Source organism: Saccopteryx leptura, chromosome 6 (genome assembly GCF_036850995.1).
Source record: "Saccopteryx leptura isolate mSacLep1 chromosome 6, mSacLep1_pri_phased_curated, whole genome shotgun sequence".
NCBI classification, from domain to species: domain Eukaryota; kingdom Metazoa; phylum Chordata; class Mammalia; order Chiroptera; family Emballonuridae; genus Saccopteryx; species Saccopteryx leptura.
In genome coordinates, this window is record NC_089508.1 from 152,155,367 (window position 1) to 152,172,918 (window position 17,552).

The 17,552-nt window shown below is 48.1% G+C and overlaps 1 protein-coding gene across 6 annotated transcripts in view; it reads left to right on the forward strand.

Moving 5' to 3' along the window:
* The first annotated feature begins 2,169 nt into the window (after window positions 1–2,169).
* NSD1 (nuclear receptor binding SET domain protein 1) overlaps window positions 2,170–17,552 on the forward strand; it is a 174,076-nt gene continuing 158,693 nt past the window's right edge. For 2 of the 6 annotated variants that reach the window (XM_066344720.1, XM_066344724.1), the window contains exons 1-3: window positions 5,142–5,232; window positions 13,568–13,765; window positions 16,351–16,433. In XM_066344720.1, coding sequence (XP_066200817.1) covers window positions 13,642–13,765; window positions 16,351–16,433 — 207 coding nt within the window. In that variant the 5' untranslated portion in view covers window positions 5,142–5,232; window positions 13,568–13,641. Of the gene's footprint in view, window positions 2,390–2,912; window positions 3,175–4,288; window positions 5,233–13,567; window positions 13,766–16,350; window positions 16,434–17,552 lie in introns of those variants that run through there. The other 4 variants (XM_066344721.1, XM_066344723.1, XM_066344719.1 and 1 more) reach the window with 4 other exon arrangements.

Genomic DNA, 17,552 nt, shown 5'->3' on the forward strand with positions numbered 1-17,552 from the left:
TAGGGCAGTGATGTCCAGAGATCAGCTCTGGAACCATTGTCCCAGCCTGTCTTCACACCTTAGCATATTTATTTAACTGTCTTTTTTCTGAGGCCAGGTGCTTCCTGAGGCAGACATCTCATCCTTTCTTTCCCTAGCACCCAGCATACTGCCTGGAAATGGTTGCTAAATGAAGCATTCATTATATGCTTAGTCTGTATAAGCCCCCTAACACTTACCTTTACCTTGCAGGATCCTCACAGCTGCCTTGTGCTTTGGAAGCCACAGTTGAGGAAACTGAGGTTTGGGGCTAAGTGACTGGCTCAAGGCCAAACAGTGGCAGCTCCCAGGCCCCCAGGATTGTCCATGGGAAAGTAAAGTGTTAAGAGGAATCTTGATGATTGGGGCAATTGGTAAGGGGTAACTGTCAGTCAGAAATGATTGGCTCAAATTATTAGGTGTGAAGAAGGAACCACTCAGAGCTTGCCCAGAGGGGTTAGCCTTAGTAACTCCTCAGCAGAACAAACAGCCCAGGGTCCCTGAGTGCTGGACCCTAGGGTATAGACTCTGCTCTTCTCTGGCTGGTCAGCACACAGACACTGCTGACCTAGGAACCTTCAGGGTATGGCATTCTCTTCAACAGAGGGAGGCACCCAGGGGGAACAGTGCTTCCAAATCACTCTAGTTCCAGGGGGCATCTTTCTTTTCAGAAAGCCTGCTTGCTGTCCTGACAGGGTCTGCATCCCAGCACTTAGCAGTGTGCTAAGGTAAGTCTCCATCGCTGGACTGAGGGCCTTGGAGGCCAGGAGGTTAGGGGCACCCTGAGCTCCAAGCCTGGTCCAGCTGAAGGTGGGGAAGGCTGAAGGAGGGAGTTGAAGAAGTTTAGCATGGATGCTGTGCAGGACAACACCAAAATGGCCTTTCTCCCAAGTGGGCTCATGGTTAACAGATAAAAGGGCTGTGGGTAATCGCCCCACACAGAATAATTTCGTGTATTTACTAAGCCACGGCAAGAATGGTAGTCACGTGGCTCTTGAGGGCGGTGCTCTGAGCTTTTTAGATGGCATTAATCACTGAAGGCTTTCTGGAGGAGGCGGAATTTTTTTATGGCGGATGATTGTGGTTCTCTCTGAACAGCGAGGATGCACTTAACACTCTAGGGACCAATAAGCCCCCGAGGTGAGCTTTTTTCGGGACAGCAAAGCCAGGGAGTTGGACTTGGTTGGGGGGAAGGGCCTGGGGGGCTGGAGTAGCGAGGTCAACCTAGGCTTGGGTTACCGGGTAACCGTTACCCGACCTGCCCTTGTGCTTTCTTGGGTGACTGAACACACCGCGGCTGCGCTAGGCCAGTGCTGCGTGGCCGCGGGGTGCAGGCCTCGAGGTCCCGGGTGCCGGACGGCAGAGTGCCCCAGCCGGGGATCATGCTAGCAGGTTTGGCTGGCGGTTCGCCCTCTCAGCGTAGCTCCATCGGGGTCCTGGTGCCCGGCCCCAGGGGCGAGGCTCACGCTCCTCGGCAAGTTGAGCTGCGGAGCAGGCAGCCTGCGCCCGGTTGTGGTGGCACGAGAGGGCCATCTGCCTGGATGCCGAGAACTGCAGTGTCTGCGCCCCCTTCGGACCTCGGACCTCGGGCCCGCGTCCCCTGTCCCGCTTGCACACACCGACCGACGCCAGCCCACGCCCGCCGAGTCTCCGTGCCAGGCCCTGACAGAAACTAGGCGCGGGAGGCGGTCCAGGGATTAGTGGACCCCTCCCCCAGCGCTCCTCTCGCCCCGCCCGAGGCAGCGAGGACCCCTGGGCCTGGGGGTGGCGAGGGAACTTCATCCCGGCAGTGCTCGGGCTGGGGACTCGGTCTCACTGGGCGGGGGCCGCACCGCGAGGTGCGGGCGCGCTGTCAGGCTGCTGCCCAGCTCGAGTGCGGGGGCTGGGCTCAGCGTGGTGGTCGCCTGGCCGCATCTCCCAGCTGAGGCCACCGCGGGGCGGGCAGTGCCCAGGCGGGTAACTCGACCCGACCAGGCTCCTGGTAGCCGCTCACCCCTCAAGGCCGGGCAGTGGGGAGGGAGAGGAATGGGGAGGAGGGAGAAGGGAAGGGGTGGTGGGTGAGGGGCCGTGGGGCCCGCAGGGCCGATCCCCCCCGGCCAGACTGCGCTGCTCTACGGCGTCTACTTGCTGCGCCCGGGACGAGTTAGTCCCCTGCCTCGCGGCGTCGAGCCTGCAGCAGGAGGGAGCCCGGGGGCTGCACAGCCTTGGCTCTGGGAGGCAGACCGGCTGCTGCCTCCATTTTGTTTCCTGATCAGCTTGGTCTGTGGTGGTGTTAGTGGTGTGGGTTTGGGGTGCGGCCGGGCAGGGGGTTCACCTGCGGCCGCGCCTGCTCGGGGCCTGAGGCCTAGAAGACCCCAACCCGAGCCCCCAGGTGAGCCACACGGTAGGAGGGGGATTGCCTTGGCCTCGGGCCGAGCCGAGCGGGTTGAGGGCAGGTGCCCAGTGGATGGGGAACCCGGGCTGTAACCTAAGATGGAGGCCGGGACTGACGCGGGCCAGAGCAGGGCTGGCGGGGCGGTCGGACTGGCCTCAGTAGGGCCAGGTACTGCCGGGCTTGGAGCTCGAGACGGTAGGGGTGTTGGAGCTGTGTGCAGCCCGGGGCTAGCGCAGTGCCCCGAGGTAGGTGAGGGGACAGGAGTGCCACCCACGACGCCCGCAGGCTCCGACTCTCCCGGGAGGCGTGCAACCCCCAGGGAGCCCACCTCAGGCCCCGCCCGGGCAGCCGGGCCGGCCTGTAGGCCCGGGCTGCGAGCGGGCGCGCAGGGGGAGGGGAAGGGGCGGCAGAGGCGGCTCCGCTGATTGGGCGGCGCGCTCGCGAGCCCGATTTCACCCGCCCTGAACCCCGAAGAGTGAGACGGGCGGGAGCGCGCGGTGGTGCCGTGGTGCGCGCTCACTCGGTTCCCAAATCGCACGCGGACGGGCGCTTGGTCGCACGCGCCGCCGCGGAGGCGCGCGCGGTGGGGGTGTGAGGAGGAGGAGGTGGCGGCGGACTAGGCCGGGGCAGGTCGCGCTTGCTGCCTTCTGTCCTGAAGATAGACGCGGGGGGAGGGGGGTGCAGCGAGCTGCTCCACTCTCTCCCCACCGTTCTGCTGGCGCCCCAGTGTAATGAGTGCCACCCCCTCCCCCCAGCCGGCCCGGGAAGGGGCGCGGGGCACGGTAACTAGTGCACTGGGCAGGGTGGCGGGCAGGCTGGAGGAGGAGGGGAGAGGCGGCCGGGCGGGGAAGATGGTGGTGGCCGGGAGGTAAGGGGCGCGGGGGAAGGCCGGGCGCGGCGCGGGGTTGGTGGCCGGCGGCATTGCAGCCGCAGGCCCCCTCCCCCTCCATCACTACCAGCCGGGCTCAGGCCTACCCGGCGGGGCTGCCGCGAACTTCCTCCCGGCACGGCCCGTGCCCCGCCGGCCTCGGCCTCCCGCGCGCACCTCGTCCTCTGCCTCCCGTCAGGTAGCCGGCTGGGGAGTGCGGGGCCGGTCGCCCTCCCGCAGTTAACTTTGCTTGCTGCTGAATATTGATGAGTGCGATCGGCTCGGCCAGGAGGTTCTGCGGCGGCTGCAGGAAGGAGCGCGGCCCGGGCAGGCGGCGTCGGCAGCAGCCATGTTTGTCAAGCTGTAACAGCAGCTGCTGCCCTGCCTTGGCTTCACCGGCTGCCTCCGTAACCTCCCTCTGCGGCGTCCCAGCCTCTGGGCCCTGCAGCTGTGGACCGAGCCAGCAGCCTCAGCCGGGAAGGCGAGCTTCGCCGTGCATCCGCTTCGGCCGACTGGTCTGCGGCCTGGCTACGGCCGCTGCAAAGGCTCCGGCGCCGGCTGGGCGCAGAGTGCAGCGCTATTGTGACCGTTGCGCCGGAAAGGAGGGGGGTAACCTTTTTGTGCGGCGTCCGGGACCCCTCTCTCGAACCCCACATCCCACCTTCCTTTGGGAGTTCGTCTGGCCGCTGGATCCTCAGCAAGGGAGGGGGAAGAAGATTGCTATTTCAGGTTTGGGAATTACTATTGCCAAAGGGATTTTAATTTTACCTCAGTCCAACTGTCCGCCGGTCTGCAGTGCAGGAAAAAGGGACGAGCTGTTTCCATGTGGCAAGATCTGCCCAGCTCCAGGAAGATGGAGTGTGTGGAGGCTCACTGAGGCCATTTTTCCATCGTCAGCTGGGGAACTTTTTTGCCCATGGAAGTGCAGCAGAAAGACGTCGAGGCCACTAGGCCTGGGAAGTGGCTGCCATTTTGAAGATTCAATTGGCCTATTAACTCAGATTAATTGCTGTATTTTTGGATTCCAGGTTGATGCTGGCGCAGGATGGATCAGACCTGTGAACCTAGAAGAAATTGTTTGCTGTCCTTTTCCAATCCAGTGAATTTAGATGCCCCTGAAGACAAGGACAGCCCTTTCGGTAATGGTCAATCCAATTTTTCTGAGCCACTTAATGGGTGTACTATGCAGTTATCGACTGCCAGTGGAACATCCCAAAATGCTTATGGACAAGATTCTCCATCTTGTTACATTCCACTGCGGAGACTACAGGATTTGGCCTCCATGATCAATATAGAGTATTTAAATGGGTCTGCCGATGGATCAGAATCCTTTCAAGACCCTGAAAAAAGTGATTCAAGAGCTCAGTCGCCAATTGTTTGCACTTCCTTGAGTCCTGGTGGTCCAACAGCACTTGCAATGAAACAGGAACCCTCTTGTAATAACTCCCCTGAACTCCAGGTAAAAGTAACAAAGACTGTCAAGAATGGCTTTCTGCACTTTGAGAATTTTACTTGTGTGGACGATGCAGATATAGATTCTGAAATGGACCCAGAACAGCCAGTCACAGAGGATGAGAGTATAGAGGAGATCTTTGAGGAAACTCAGACCAATGCCACCTGCAATTATGAGCCTAAATCAGAGAATGGTGTAGACGTGGCCATGGGAAATGAACAAGACAGCACACCAGAGAGTAGACACGGTGCAGTCAAATCGCCATTCTTGCCATTATTAGCTCCTCAAACTGAAACGCAGAAAAATAAGCAAAGAAATGAAGTGGACGGCAGCAATGAAAAAGCATCCCTTCTCCCAACCCCCTTTTCACTAGGAGATACAAACATTACCATACAAGAGCAATTAAACTCAATAAATTTATCTTTTCAGGATGATCCAGACTCCAGTACCAGTACATTAGGAAACATGCTAGAATTACCTGGAACTTCATCATCATCTACTTCACAGGAATTGCCATTTGTAAGCAGTTTTTGGTACAACTTAAATATATACATAAATGTATATATATAGGCGACTTAAAGGGAAACATAACTAATTGGTTTTTGGTTGCTTATCAGTTCACAGCTAAAAGCCTATTGCTAATGATAAGCTTTTTGGGGAAATTTTACTTTGATTTTTAAATTTATCTCTGTTGTATGAATTTGGTTCTTTTTAGATTTTCCCAATTACCTTTTTTGAGGACTAAGATTTACACTTTTAAGGGTATTTGATTTAGTTCAGATTTCATATTTCAAGATGGTGGTGTACATTTGTTTAGGGTTTTTTTTTTAAGTGAGCTTTTGCTTTCTGGTATTGTGAGTTACAGATGTGCCAATCAATTATCTGTAGTCCTGTTTCTACATAGGGCATGACATATTTTCTTAGTTAATGAGAGGACTCTTGCTGCAGCTTGAAGTGCATTTTGTGCACAAATTGGAAGTAGCTAAGATGAGTCGGCTTCTTGAACATTAGTCAAATTTTACCCCTTACAAATATCTGAAATACTGTCATGATTTAACCAGAATTTTATGGAATTTTATTGTGTGTGGTGGTTGTTTTGAATGCATTAAATAATTCACTCTACCATGTAGCCCTGCTGTTCTTTATAGTTGCAAAAGGATAATGTAGGTGTGTCGCTTTTGTTTCTGTTAAGTCTTATCTTAAAATGCTTAAGTACTTAGTTTTTTAGCTGGGTGGTTGTAGATTTAAAATTTTTGTTTTGGTAGTTATCTTTTGATACATTTTTTTAAAAATTGACTTTAGAGAAAGAGGAAGGGGGAGAGAGAGAGAGAGAGAGAGAGAGAGAGAGAGAGAAAGAAAGAAAGAAAGAAAGAGAGAAACTCGATCTGCTACTCTGCTCATTCATCATCTATTGGTTAATTACTGAATGTGCCCTGACTGGGATCGAACCTGCTATTTTGGCGGATCCGGATGATGCTCTAATAAACTGAGTTACCTGGCCACGGCTGTTTTTTTTTTTTTTTTTTTTTTAATTTATTCATTTTAGAGAGGGGGGGGTAGAGAGAGAGAGAGAGAGAGAGAGAAGGGGGAGGAGCAGGAAGCATCAACTCCCATATGTGCCTTGACCAGGCAAGCCAGGGTTTTGAACTGGCAACCTCAGAGTTTCCAGGTTGACGCTTTATCCACTGTGCCACCACAGGTCAGGCCACGGCTGTTTTTTGGTAGTTATTTTGAGTCTTTATTGTTCTAGATATTTTTAGAGTGGATAGGCTGTGTTGGCAACCTCTTGGAGGCTTAGACAGATCTTTTTCTTGGGTTCATGTTGATCGTGTGTGTGTGTGTGTGTGTGTGTGTGTGTGTGTGTGTGTGTAAACCTACACCATGAAGCAAAAGTAGGTTAACAGTTGTCAGTACGTGAAACATATTGTTTATTAATTGTATTATTTTCTGAATGAACAGCTGTAAACCTACTTTTGCCCTGCCGTGTATAGCTCTGCTTTTGTATTTACATAAAAAGCTAGATTGCCCTGGTGGGATGGCTCAGTGGTAGAGCATCGGCCTGGCGTACAGGAGCCCCGGGTTTGATTCCCCGCCAGGGCACACAGGAGAAGCGCCCATCTGCTTCTCCACCCCTCTCCCTCTCCTTCCTCTCTGTCTCTCTCTTCCCCTCCCTCAGCCAGGGCTCCATTGGAGCAAAGTTTGCCGGTGCAGTGAGGATGGCTCTATGGCCTCTGCCTCAGGTGCTAGAATGGCTCTGGTTACAACAGAGCAACGGCCCCAGATGGGCAGAGCATCACCCCCTGGTGGGCATACCGGGTGGATCATGGTCGGGCGCATGCGGGAGTCTGTCTCACTGCCTCCCCATTTTCCAACTTCAGAAAAATACAAAAAAAAAACAACAAAAATCCCCCCCTAGATTAATGATAGAGATAGACGTTTCTCGAGAAGCATACCAATAGTAGAAATCTCATTTTTGGTTCTCATCGAAGAGATAGCAGTGGATTATTGGTTCTATTAAAAAACCAGTGAAGCCTGACCTGTGGTAGCACAATGGTTAAAGCATCAACCTGGAATACTGAGGTCGCCAGTTCGAATCCCTGGGCTTGCCTGGTCAAGGCACATACAGGAAGCAACTACTAGAGTAGATGCTTCCCGCTTCTTTCCTCTCTTTCTCTTCCCTCCGAAAATCAAAAAATAAAATCTTAAAAAGACAAAATTAGAGCCTATAGACAATATATATGCATCTAAAATGGAAGTTATCAAACTTTTATAAATGTAAAAATTGTTTTTCAGGCAGAAAATCTTAAGTTGCTCAAAGACTATGGGCTCGAAGAAGCAAGTCTCTTTAATTTATTCTTTTAGGCCTTTGATTCAGGATTGTGGTTGAAATCTATTGCTTTGATTTTTGCCTTTGATATTTTTTAACTGAGGATTTAAAAAGGTGAAGTCAATCTTAAAATGCAAATTTAGTTAAACAATATAGCTTGGGAAAGGTATAATTAAAAATTGTATATAGCTGTACACTGTTGATGGACTCAGACTATTTGCAGTTGGTTCATTGATGCATCTGACATAGCATACTTACTCTGTGTTAGGACCTGTGCTGAGGACTGGAAGTTTTAGAAAACCCTTAGCAAATGCTGTTTGTTTTTTATTTTGTCTATAATATGATAAAATAAGGTTTTCTTGGCAAAAGTAAAAGTAGTTATTAGGGTTCTAAACCCCATGTCTGGAATTAGATAAAGGCACATAATTCAAGATCATATTGTTTGTTGTTTTTGTATATGTAGCTAGAATGAGACTGTTTGCTTCCAGTCATGAATGAGAAAGAAGCCTCTTCAGTTTACCCTTATGAACTCCTCAAATATTAGTTTTGCATACAGTGATGTGAAATGATTGCATTATAGTTAGTAATCCTGACCTGGTGCTTTTATATTTAATTAGGTTGATACCTTCTAATACCTACCAGTGTACACATACAGTTTTGTACATTGGAAGTGCTGGTTAAAATTTTGAAGGAAGGTTGGCCCCCAGAACTCCAAGTTTAAACAGGAAATACGTTAGTTTATTAAGTGCTTTGGTTTATATTGTGTCATTGGAACTTAATAGCCCTTTTTTTCTTTCTGACAGAGAGAGAGAGAGAGAGAGAGAGAGAGAGAGAGAGATAGGGACAGACAGACAGGAAGAGAGAGAGATGAGAAGCATCAGTTCTTTGCAGCTCCTTAGCTGTTCATTGATTGCTTTCTCATGTGTGCCTTGACTGGGGGGGCTACAGCAGACCATGTGACTCCTTGCTCAAGTCAGCGACCTTTGGGCTCAAGCCTGTGACCTTGGGTTTCGAACCTGGGTCCTCTGTTTCCCAGTCCAATGCTCTATCCACTGTGCCACTGTGGTCAGGTGGAACTTCATAGTCCTTTAGTAAAAATATGTCGTAGAAGATATGGATTAACCTTCAAGGCGCTTGAGATTATTATTATTATTATTTTTCAGAGACAGAAAGTCAGTGAGAGGGATAGACAGGGACAGACAGACAGGAACGGAGAGACGAGAAGCATCAATCATTAGTTTTTCGTTGAGCATTGCGACACCTTAGTTGTTCATTGATTGCTTTCTCATATGTGCCTTGACCCTGGGCCTTCAGCAGACCGAGTAACCCCTTGCTCGAGCCAGTGACCTTGGGTCCAAGCTGGTGAGCTTTTGCTCAAACCAGATGAGCCCGCGCTCAAGCTGGTGACCTCGGGGTCTTGAACCTGGGTCCTCGGCATCCCAGCCCGATGCTCTATCCACTGTGCCACCGCCTGGTCAGGCTAGGCGCTTGAGATTATTGAAGACAGTACTGGAACCCTTGAAATCAGAGAATTATTGGAATACTCTGAGCTTGCTTTTCTTCCCCATCTTGGCTTTCTGCAGTGACTTTCTTAAGGTCTCTGACACTTGGCTGGGCCTGAAGTAACTCCTGGTTTTCTCATAGGCTGATCTGAAGTAATTCTTTTTTTAATGTTTATTGATTTGAGAGAGAGAGAGAGAGACAGGACCATCAATCTGTTCCTTTTTTTGTTTAATCTTTTTTCTTTTTAGATTTTATTCATTTTTAGAGTGAGAAGAGAGAGAGAGAGAGAAGGAGAGAGGAGCAGGAAGCTTCAACTCCCATATGTGCCTTGACCAGGCAAGCCCAGGGTTTTGAACCAGTCGATGCTTTATCCACTGCACTACCACAAGTCAGGCACAATCTGTTTCTGTATGTGCCCTGACCGAGGATTGAATTGGCAACATCTGTGCTTTAGGATTATGTTCTAACCAATCAAGCCATCTGACCAGGGCAGTAATTGTTTGTTTTATAGTAGTCCTTACTTAGATATCTTTGAGAATTTATACCAGGGGTGCCCAAACTACGGCCCGCGGGCCGCATGCGGCCCCCTGAGGCCATTTATCCGGCCCCCCCGCCACACTTCCAGAAGGGGCACCTCTTTCATTGGTGGTCAGTGAGAGGAGCATAGTTCTCATTGAAATACTGGTCAGTGGTCAAGGCACATATGGGAGTTGATGCTTCCAGCTCCTTCCCCCCTTCTCTCTCTCTCTGTCTCTCTCTCTCCCTCTCTCTGTCCTCTCTAAAAATGAATAAATAAATAAATAAAAATTATAAAAAAAAAAAAAAAAGAACATAACTTCATTTTAAAAAAAAAAAAAAAAAAGAAAAGAAATACTGGTCAGTTTGTTGATTTAAATTTACTTGTTCTTTATTTTAAATATTGGATTTGTTCCTGTTTTGTTTTTTTACTTTAAAATAAGATATGTGCAGTGTGCATAGGGATTTGTTCATAGTTTTTTTTATAGTCCGGCCCTCCAACGGTCTGAGGGACAGTGAACTGGCCCCCTGTGTAAAAAGTTTGGGGACCCCTGATTTATACTCTGGTGGTATTCACAAATTTGAGATCCTCAAAGTTCTTAGGATGTAGCTTGTTCTGGAATGGTCTGACATATTCTATTGGGGATCCTCTATCTAAAGAAGAGGACCACTAAAAATGAATCCACTTAAAATGAGGCTAGCAGCCCTGGCTCAGTTGCACAGCTGCTTGAAGCGTTGTCTCCATATACCAGAGGTTGGGAACCTTTTTGGCTGAGAGAGCCATGAACGCCACATATTTTAAAATGTAATTCCATGAGAGCCATACGACAACCCGTGTACATTGCGTATTATCCAATAAAAATTTGGTGTTGTCCCAGAGGACAGCTGTGATTGGCTCCAGCCACCCGCAACCATGAACATGAACGGTAGGAAATGAATGGATTTTAATACATGAGAATGTTTTTTATATATATATATATATATATTTTTTTTTTTTTGTATTTTTCTGAAGCTGGAAACGGAGAGAGACAGTCAGACAGACTCCCGCATGCTCCCGACCGGGATCCACCTGGCACGCCCACCAGGGGCGATGCTCTGCCCACCAGGGGGCGATGCTCTGCCGCGACCAGAGCCACTCCAGTGCCTGGGGCAGAGGCCAAGGAGCCATCCCCAGTGCCCGGGCCATCCCTGCTCCAATGGAGCCTTGGCTGCGGGAGGGGAAGAGAGAAACAGAGAGGAAGGAGGGGGGGGTGGAGAAGCAAATGGGCACTTCTCCTATGTGCCCTGGCCGGGAATCGAACCTGGGACTTCTGCACGCCAGGCCGACGCTCTACCGCTGAGCCAACCGGCCAGGGCCCTGGCAACATTTTTTAATCCTTTTTTTTTTTGCATTTTTCCGAAGCTGGAAACGGAGGCAGTCAGACAGACTCCCGCATGCGCCTGATCGGGATCCACCTGGCACGCCCACCAGGGGGCGATGCTCTGCCCATCTGGGGCGTCGCTCTGTTGTGACTAGAGCCACTCCAGCGCCTGAGGCAGAGGCCATGGAGCCATCTCCAGCGCCCGGGCCATCTCTGCTCCAATGGAGCCTTGGCTGCGAAGAGGGGAAGAGAGAGACAGAGAGGAAGGAGAGGGGGAGGGGTGGAGAAGCAGATGGGCGCTTCTGTGCGCCCTGGCCGGGAATCGAACCCAGGACTCCTGCACGCCACTCTACCACTGAGCCAACCAGCCAGGGCCTAATCCTTTTATATTCATAGCCTGACTTGCCGTAGTGCAGTTGATAAGGCGTCCACCTGCAATGCTGAGGTCGCTGGTTCAAAACCATGGGCTTGCCTGGTCAAGACATATGTGGGAGTTAATGCTTCCTGCTCTGCCCCTCTTCTCTCTAAAATGAATAAGCAAAGCCTGACCAGCGGTGGCTCAGTGGATAAAGCATTGACCTGGAAATGCTGAGATCACTGGTTCAAAACCCTGGGCTTGCCTGGTCAAGGCACAGATAGGAGTTGATGCTTCTGGCTCCTCCCCCTTCTCTTTCTCACTCTCTCTTTCCCCCCTCTTAAAATGAATAAATAAAATTTAAAAAAGTAAAATAAAATGAGTAAATAAAAAAAAAACAAAGAAAAATATTCATAACACTTTTGAATTTCCTGTCATATCATTTTTGTCACTTGTTTACTGGTTGACCTAGGTCATCTTTTCCTTGCCTGTAATTGGAATTGTTTTTTATTATTTACACTGAGTTTAAAAACAGTACCTTTTTGCTAGATTTGTCATTTCACCTTGTAATTGACTTGTACTGTAACATTAGTTAGTGCTTCGTTGGGTGGAGAGCACTGGTGGACATTTGAATAGAGACTTTACCATTTAAAAATAGATATCTTCGTGTTTTAACAATATTTTCCCTGTGCAATCTTGGGGGATTCAGAAAATAATCACCAACTACCCCTGTACTAATTTCTGTGCTATTGATAGTTTAAGTGGTTAAGGAGAGGAGTATAGAGATATGAAACCTAGAATAGTCAAGGCTTTAAGGAAGAAATGGAACTTGAGACTTGGATTTTATTTTTATTTTATTTAAAAAAAAATTTTTTTTTTAATTTATTCATCTTTAGAGAGGAGAGGGAGAGACAGAGAGAGAAGGGGGGAGGAGCTGGAAGCATCAACTCCCATATGTGCCTTGACCAGGCAAGCCCAGGGTTTTGAACCGGCGACCTCAGCATTTCCAGGTTGACGCTTTATCCACTGCGCCACCACAGGTCAGGCTTTATTTTTATTTTATTTATTCATTTTAGAAAGGAGAGAGAGAGAGAGAGAGAGAAGAGAGAGACAGAGATTGAGAAGGGGGGAGGAGCAGGAAGCATCAACTCCCATATGTGCCTTGACCAGGCAAGCCCAAGGTTTTGAACCAGCGACCTCAGCACTTCCAGGTCGATGCTTTATCCACTGCGCCACCATAGGTTAGGCAGAAGAAATGGAACTTGAAATGGCTTTGTCTGGGCTTGGTTGGGTTTGGATTAGAAGGGTACTTTTTATGTGGAGAATTAAATGAATATTTGTATTTTTATTTTTATTTATTTATTTTTTAAAATTTTTTAATTCATTTTAGAGAGGAGAGAGAGAGGAGAGAGTGAGACGGGGGGGGGGGGCGCGGGGGGGGGAGGAGCTGGAAGTATCAACTCCCATATGTGCTTTGACTACGCAAGCCCAGGGTTTCGAACTGGCGACCTCAGCATTTCCAGGTCGACGCTTTATCCACTGCGCCACCAACAGGTCAGGCAAACATTGTATTTTTAGAAGGTTCTTGTTGGATATTGGTTGGGTATGTTTGGGAGGAGTTAGGAATAGGACATAAAAATCCAGACTGTGGCATTTGGTATTGATGTGATAGTAACTGGGAGCCAGATAGGGACTTTAGCTGAAAAGTGCTATGAAGTCTGTGTTTGGCTTGGGGAGAGGAGAGGCAAGGTTAGGACGTGGGAGTCTGTTCCAATAGTAATTAAAACTTAGACTTGAGAACAGTCTGCACTGGAAAGAAGGGGTAAATCCATTAAGATTATTTCAAAGGAAAAAATTGATAGCTCTTTTGGGGTTGCCTGGATTGGAGGAAAAGTAGAGCCTGGATTTGAGAAACAGTGGATAGGGATGAATATAGATAGTGTCCAAGGCTTGTCATGTTGGTGCTTGAGCCAAAAAAACAACCTTGATTTCCTCAGGGGTTCTTTCTTCATCATCCCAGCAGTTCTCAAGCAAGTTGATCCTATCTCCACACCTCTCAGGTTCTCTCTATTCGCCTCTCCTTGCTGGAGGACCTTGTTTTATTCATTACTCTTTGCCCTTTCCCTCGGGAATCTATTCTTTGCCTCTCTACTATGTCACTTTTTCTGCCTAAAAACAGGGTGACATCCTCCTGTTTTGAAGAACCTTCCTCTATCCTACACCCTCAAATTATGTTTCCCCTTTACTGGTGAATTTCTTTTCTCTTATTTATTTTTATTTTTTCTTATTCAGGGAGAGGAGGGGAGGCAGAGAGACTCCAGCATGTGCCCTGACTGGGATCCACCTGGCATGCCCACTAGGGGGAGATGGTCTGCCCATTTGGGGCGTTGCTTTGTTGCTCAGCAACCCAGCCCTTCTTACCACCTGAGGCAGAGGCCATGGAGCCATCCTCAGCGTCTGTGACCAACTCGCTCCAGTTGAGCCATGGCCGTAAGTGGCTGGGGGTGGGGGGAAGAGAAGTGAAGGGGGGGGTGGAGAAGCAGGTGGGCGCTTCTGTGTGCCCTGGCTGGGAATTGAACCTGGGACATCCAAATGCTGGGCTGATGCTCTACCACTGAGCCAACTGGCCAGGGCCGATTTTTTTTTTAACTATTGATTGATTCATTTTACAGCAAGAGGATGTGGGGTAGCAGGAAGTATCAACTCATAGTTGTTTCACTTTAGTTTTTTTTGTTTGTTTGTTTTGTTTTTTAGCGAGAGACAGGGAGAGAGATGAAAAGCATCAGCTTGTACTTGTGGCACTCTTAGTTGTTCATTGATTGATTCTCATATGTGCCTTGACAGTGGTGGGGGGTGACTCCAGCTGAGCCAGCAACCTTGGGCTCAAGCCAGTGATCTTGGGCTCCAAGCCAGCGACCATAAGGTCATGTCTATGATCCTGTGCTCAAGCTGGTGACCTCAGGTTTCAAACTGGGGTCCTCAGCATCCCATGTTGACACTCTGTCCACTGTGCCACCATAGGTCAGGTCAAATTTCTTTTTTTTATTATTATTTTTTTATTTTATCTTTTTTTTTTTAATTTTATTTATTCATTTTTAGAGAGGAGAGAGAGAGGGAGAGAGAGAGAAGGGGGGAGGAGCTAGAAGCATCAACTCCCATATGTGCCTTGACCAGGCAAGCCCAGGGTTTCGAACTGGCAACCTCAGCATTTCCAGGTCGACGCTTTATCCACTGCACCACCACAGGTCAGGCTATTTTTTTATTTTAATAGGTTTTTAAAAATTATTTTCAGCCTGACCTGCGGTGGCTCAGTGGGTAAAAGCATCAACTTGGAACACTGAGGTCGCCGGTTCAAAACCCCGGGCTTCCCTGGTCAAGGCACATATGGGAGTTGATGCTTTCTGCTCCTCCCTCCCTTCTTTCTCTCTCTCTCTCTGTCTCTGTCTCCTCTCTCTAAAATTAATAAATAAAATCTAAAAATAAATAAAAAAAATTATTTCCAGAGGGAACGGTAGGGAGAGATCGAGAAATCGATTTATTGTTCCACTTATTTATGTGTTCATTAGTTGATTCTTATGTGTGCCCTGACCAGTGATTGAACCCACAACCATGGCACATTGGGACAACACACTAACCAACTGAGCTACCCTACCACAGCCTATAAGTGTATGTATCCTCCACTCTATTTAAGCTGTTCTTTCATATGTCACAAATGCTACATATGATACTTCCATACTTATACTAGATTTGAAGCATTTACACCACCACTCCTTTATTTTTTTAAATTTTATATATTGATTTTAGAGAGAGAAAGGGAGAAAGAAATAGTGATCTGTTCCTGTGTTTTCCCTGGCTGGGGATCAAACCAGTAACCTCTGTGTATCAAGATGATGCTCAAACCAATCAAGCTATCCAGCCAGGGCAATGCCTTTAAACAATTCTTTTATTTTTTTTTAATTGCTTACTTTCTCTTTTTAAAGAATATATTTTTAAAATTTTATTTTATTTATTTTTTTAAAGGAAATTGTTTTTTTATTTTATTTATTCACTTTTAGAGAGAGAGGAGGGAGAGAGAGAGGAAAGAGGTAGAACAGGGGAGGAGCAGGAAGCATCAACTCTCATATGTGCCTTGACCAGGCAAGCCCGTGGTTTCAAACCAGCAAACTCAGCGTTCCAGGTCAACGCTTTATCCACTGCGCCACCACAGATCAGGTGATTTTATTTTTATTTATTTATTTATTTATTTTTTATTTTTCTGAAGCTGGAAATGGGGAGAGACAGTCAGACAGACTCCCGCATGCGCCCGACCGGGATCCACTCGGCACGCCCACCAGGGGCAACGCTCTGCCCACCAGGTGGGGATGCTCCGCCCCTCCGGGGCGTCGCTCTGCCGAGACCAGAGCCACTCTAGCACCTGGGGCAGAGGCCAAGGAGCCATCCCCAGTGCCCGGGCCATCTTTGCTCCAATGGAGCCTCGCTGCGGGAGGGGAAGAGAGAGACAGAGAGGAAGGAGGGGGGGGGGTGGAGAAGCAAATGGGCGCTTCTCCTATGTGCCCTGGCCGGGAATCGAACCCGGGTCCCCCGCACGCCAGGCTGACGCTCTACCGCTGAGCCAACCGGCCAGGGCCTATTTATTGATTTTAGAGAGAGGGTAGAGAGAAAGAGAAAGGCAGGGGGATGAAGTGGGAAGCATCAACTTTTTTTTTCTTTCTTTATTTTAGAGAGAGGGTAGAGAGAGAGCAGAGGGAGGGGCATAGGAGCAGGAAGCATCACTCGTAGTAGTTGCTTCTTGTATGTGCCTTGACTGGGCAAGCCTGGGGTTTTTAACTGGCAACCTCACTATTCCAGGTTGATACTTTACCCACTGCACCACCACAGGCCAGTCTCTTCCTCTTTAATTCTCTGCAGTCTTACTCATTTTCATTGACTCACTTTACTGCTACTCTGCTGTGAAAACTCTCGCTTTTTGAGCTTCAGACCAAGAAATATAATTGCTAACCGAGTTGGTTTTTTTTTAAACCAAGCATGTGTTTCTTTTTGTGTTAATGATGGCATCATCCTCTGTTTATTTCAAGGCTGGAAACCTTGGAGTCACTTATATGATCAAAACGCATTTGAGTGCTTCCTTTGTTCTCATCATTTCTATTATAAAAGAAAGGTACAGTCTGCATTTCTAAGAAACTTAACTGTGTGGGGAAGACAAGTGTGTAAACAATAACAATACAGAATACTGTGGTCAGAAGGTGTTATAGATGCAGTATTGTGGGAGTACTTCCTCGAGTAATCAGGAAGAACTTCACAGAGGAGTTATGTGTAATTTGAGCAGAGACATGCCCATATATAATGGAATAACATTTGCAAGTGTCTGGAAATTCTTTGATAGTTATCTGGGAGGAGTGGGGTTGTCAGGAGATAAAATATAAAGTTAGGTCTTGTATGCCATGCTACAGAGTTGAATATTTACGTTATTTCTTTTTCTTTTTTAAAAGGTTTTATTTATTGATTTTACAGACAGAGCAGAGGGAGTGGGGGTGCAAGCTTTATCGACATAGCTGCTTCACTTTAGTCCCTTTTTTTTTTTTTTTTTTTACAGTGACTGCGAGAGAGTCAGAGAGGGATAAACAGGGACAGACAGACAGGTACGGAGAGATGAGAAGCATCAATCATTAGTTTTTCGTTGTGCATTGCAACACCTTAGTTGTTCATTGATTGCTTTCTCATATGTGCCTTGACCACGGGCCTTCAGCAGACTGAGTAACCCCTTGCTTGAGTCAGTGACCTTGGGCTCAAGCTAGTGAGCTTTGCTCAAACCAGATAAGTCCGCACTCAAGCTGGCGACCTCGGGGGTCTTGAACCTGGGTCTTCCGCATCCTAGTCCGATGGTCTCTATCCACTGCGCCACCACCTGGTCAGGCTGTAGTTATTTCTTAATTGCTTGTCTTATGTGTCTTGATGGGCAAGCCCAGGGATTTGAACTGGTGACCTCAGCATTCCAGGTCAAGGCTTTATCCACTAAACCACCACAGGTTAGGCTATGTTATTTCTAAATTATATATGTTTTCTTCAGTCTTTTCATTTCTTCATTTCCATTCTACCAGGACTTCTTTATCACTGGTCTTCATACAGTTTTTTCTTTCCAGTCTTTCTTTTTTTTTTTTTTTTTTTTTTGACAGAGAGGGACAGATAGGGACAGACAGACAGAAAGGGAGAGAGATGAGAAGCATCAATTCTTTGTTGCAGCACCTTAATGTTCATTGATTGCTTTCTCATATGTGCC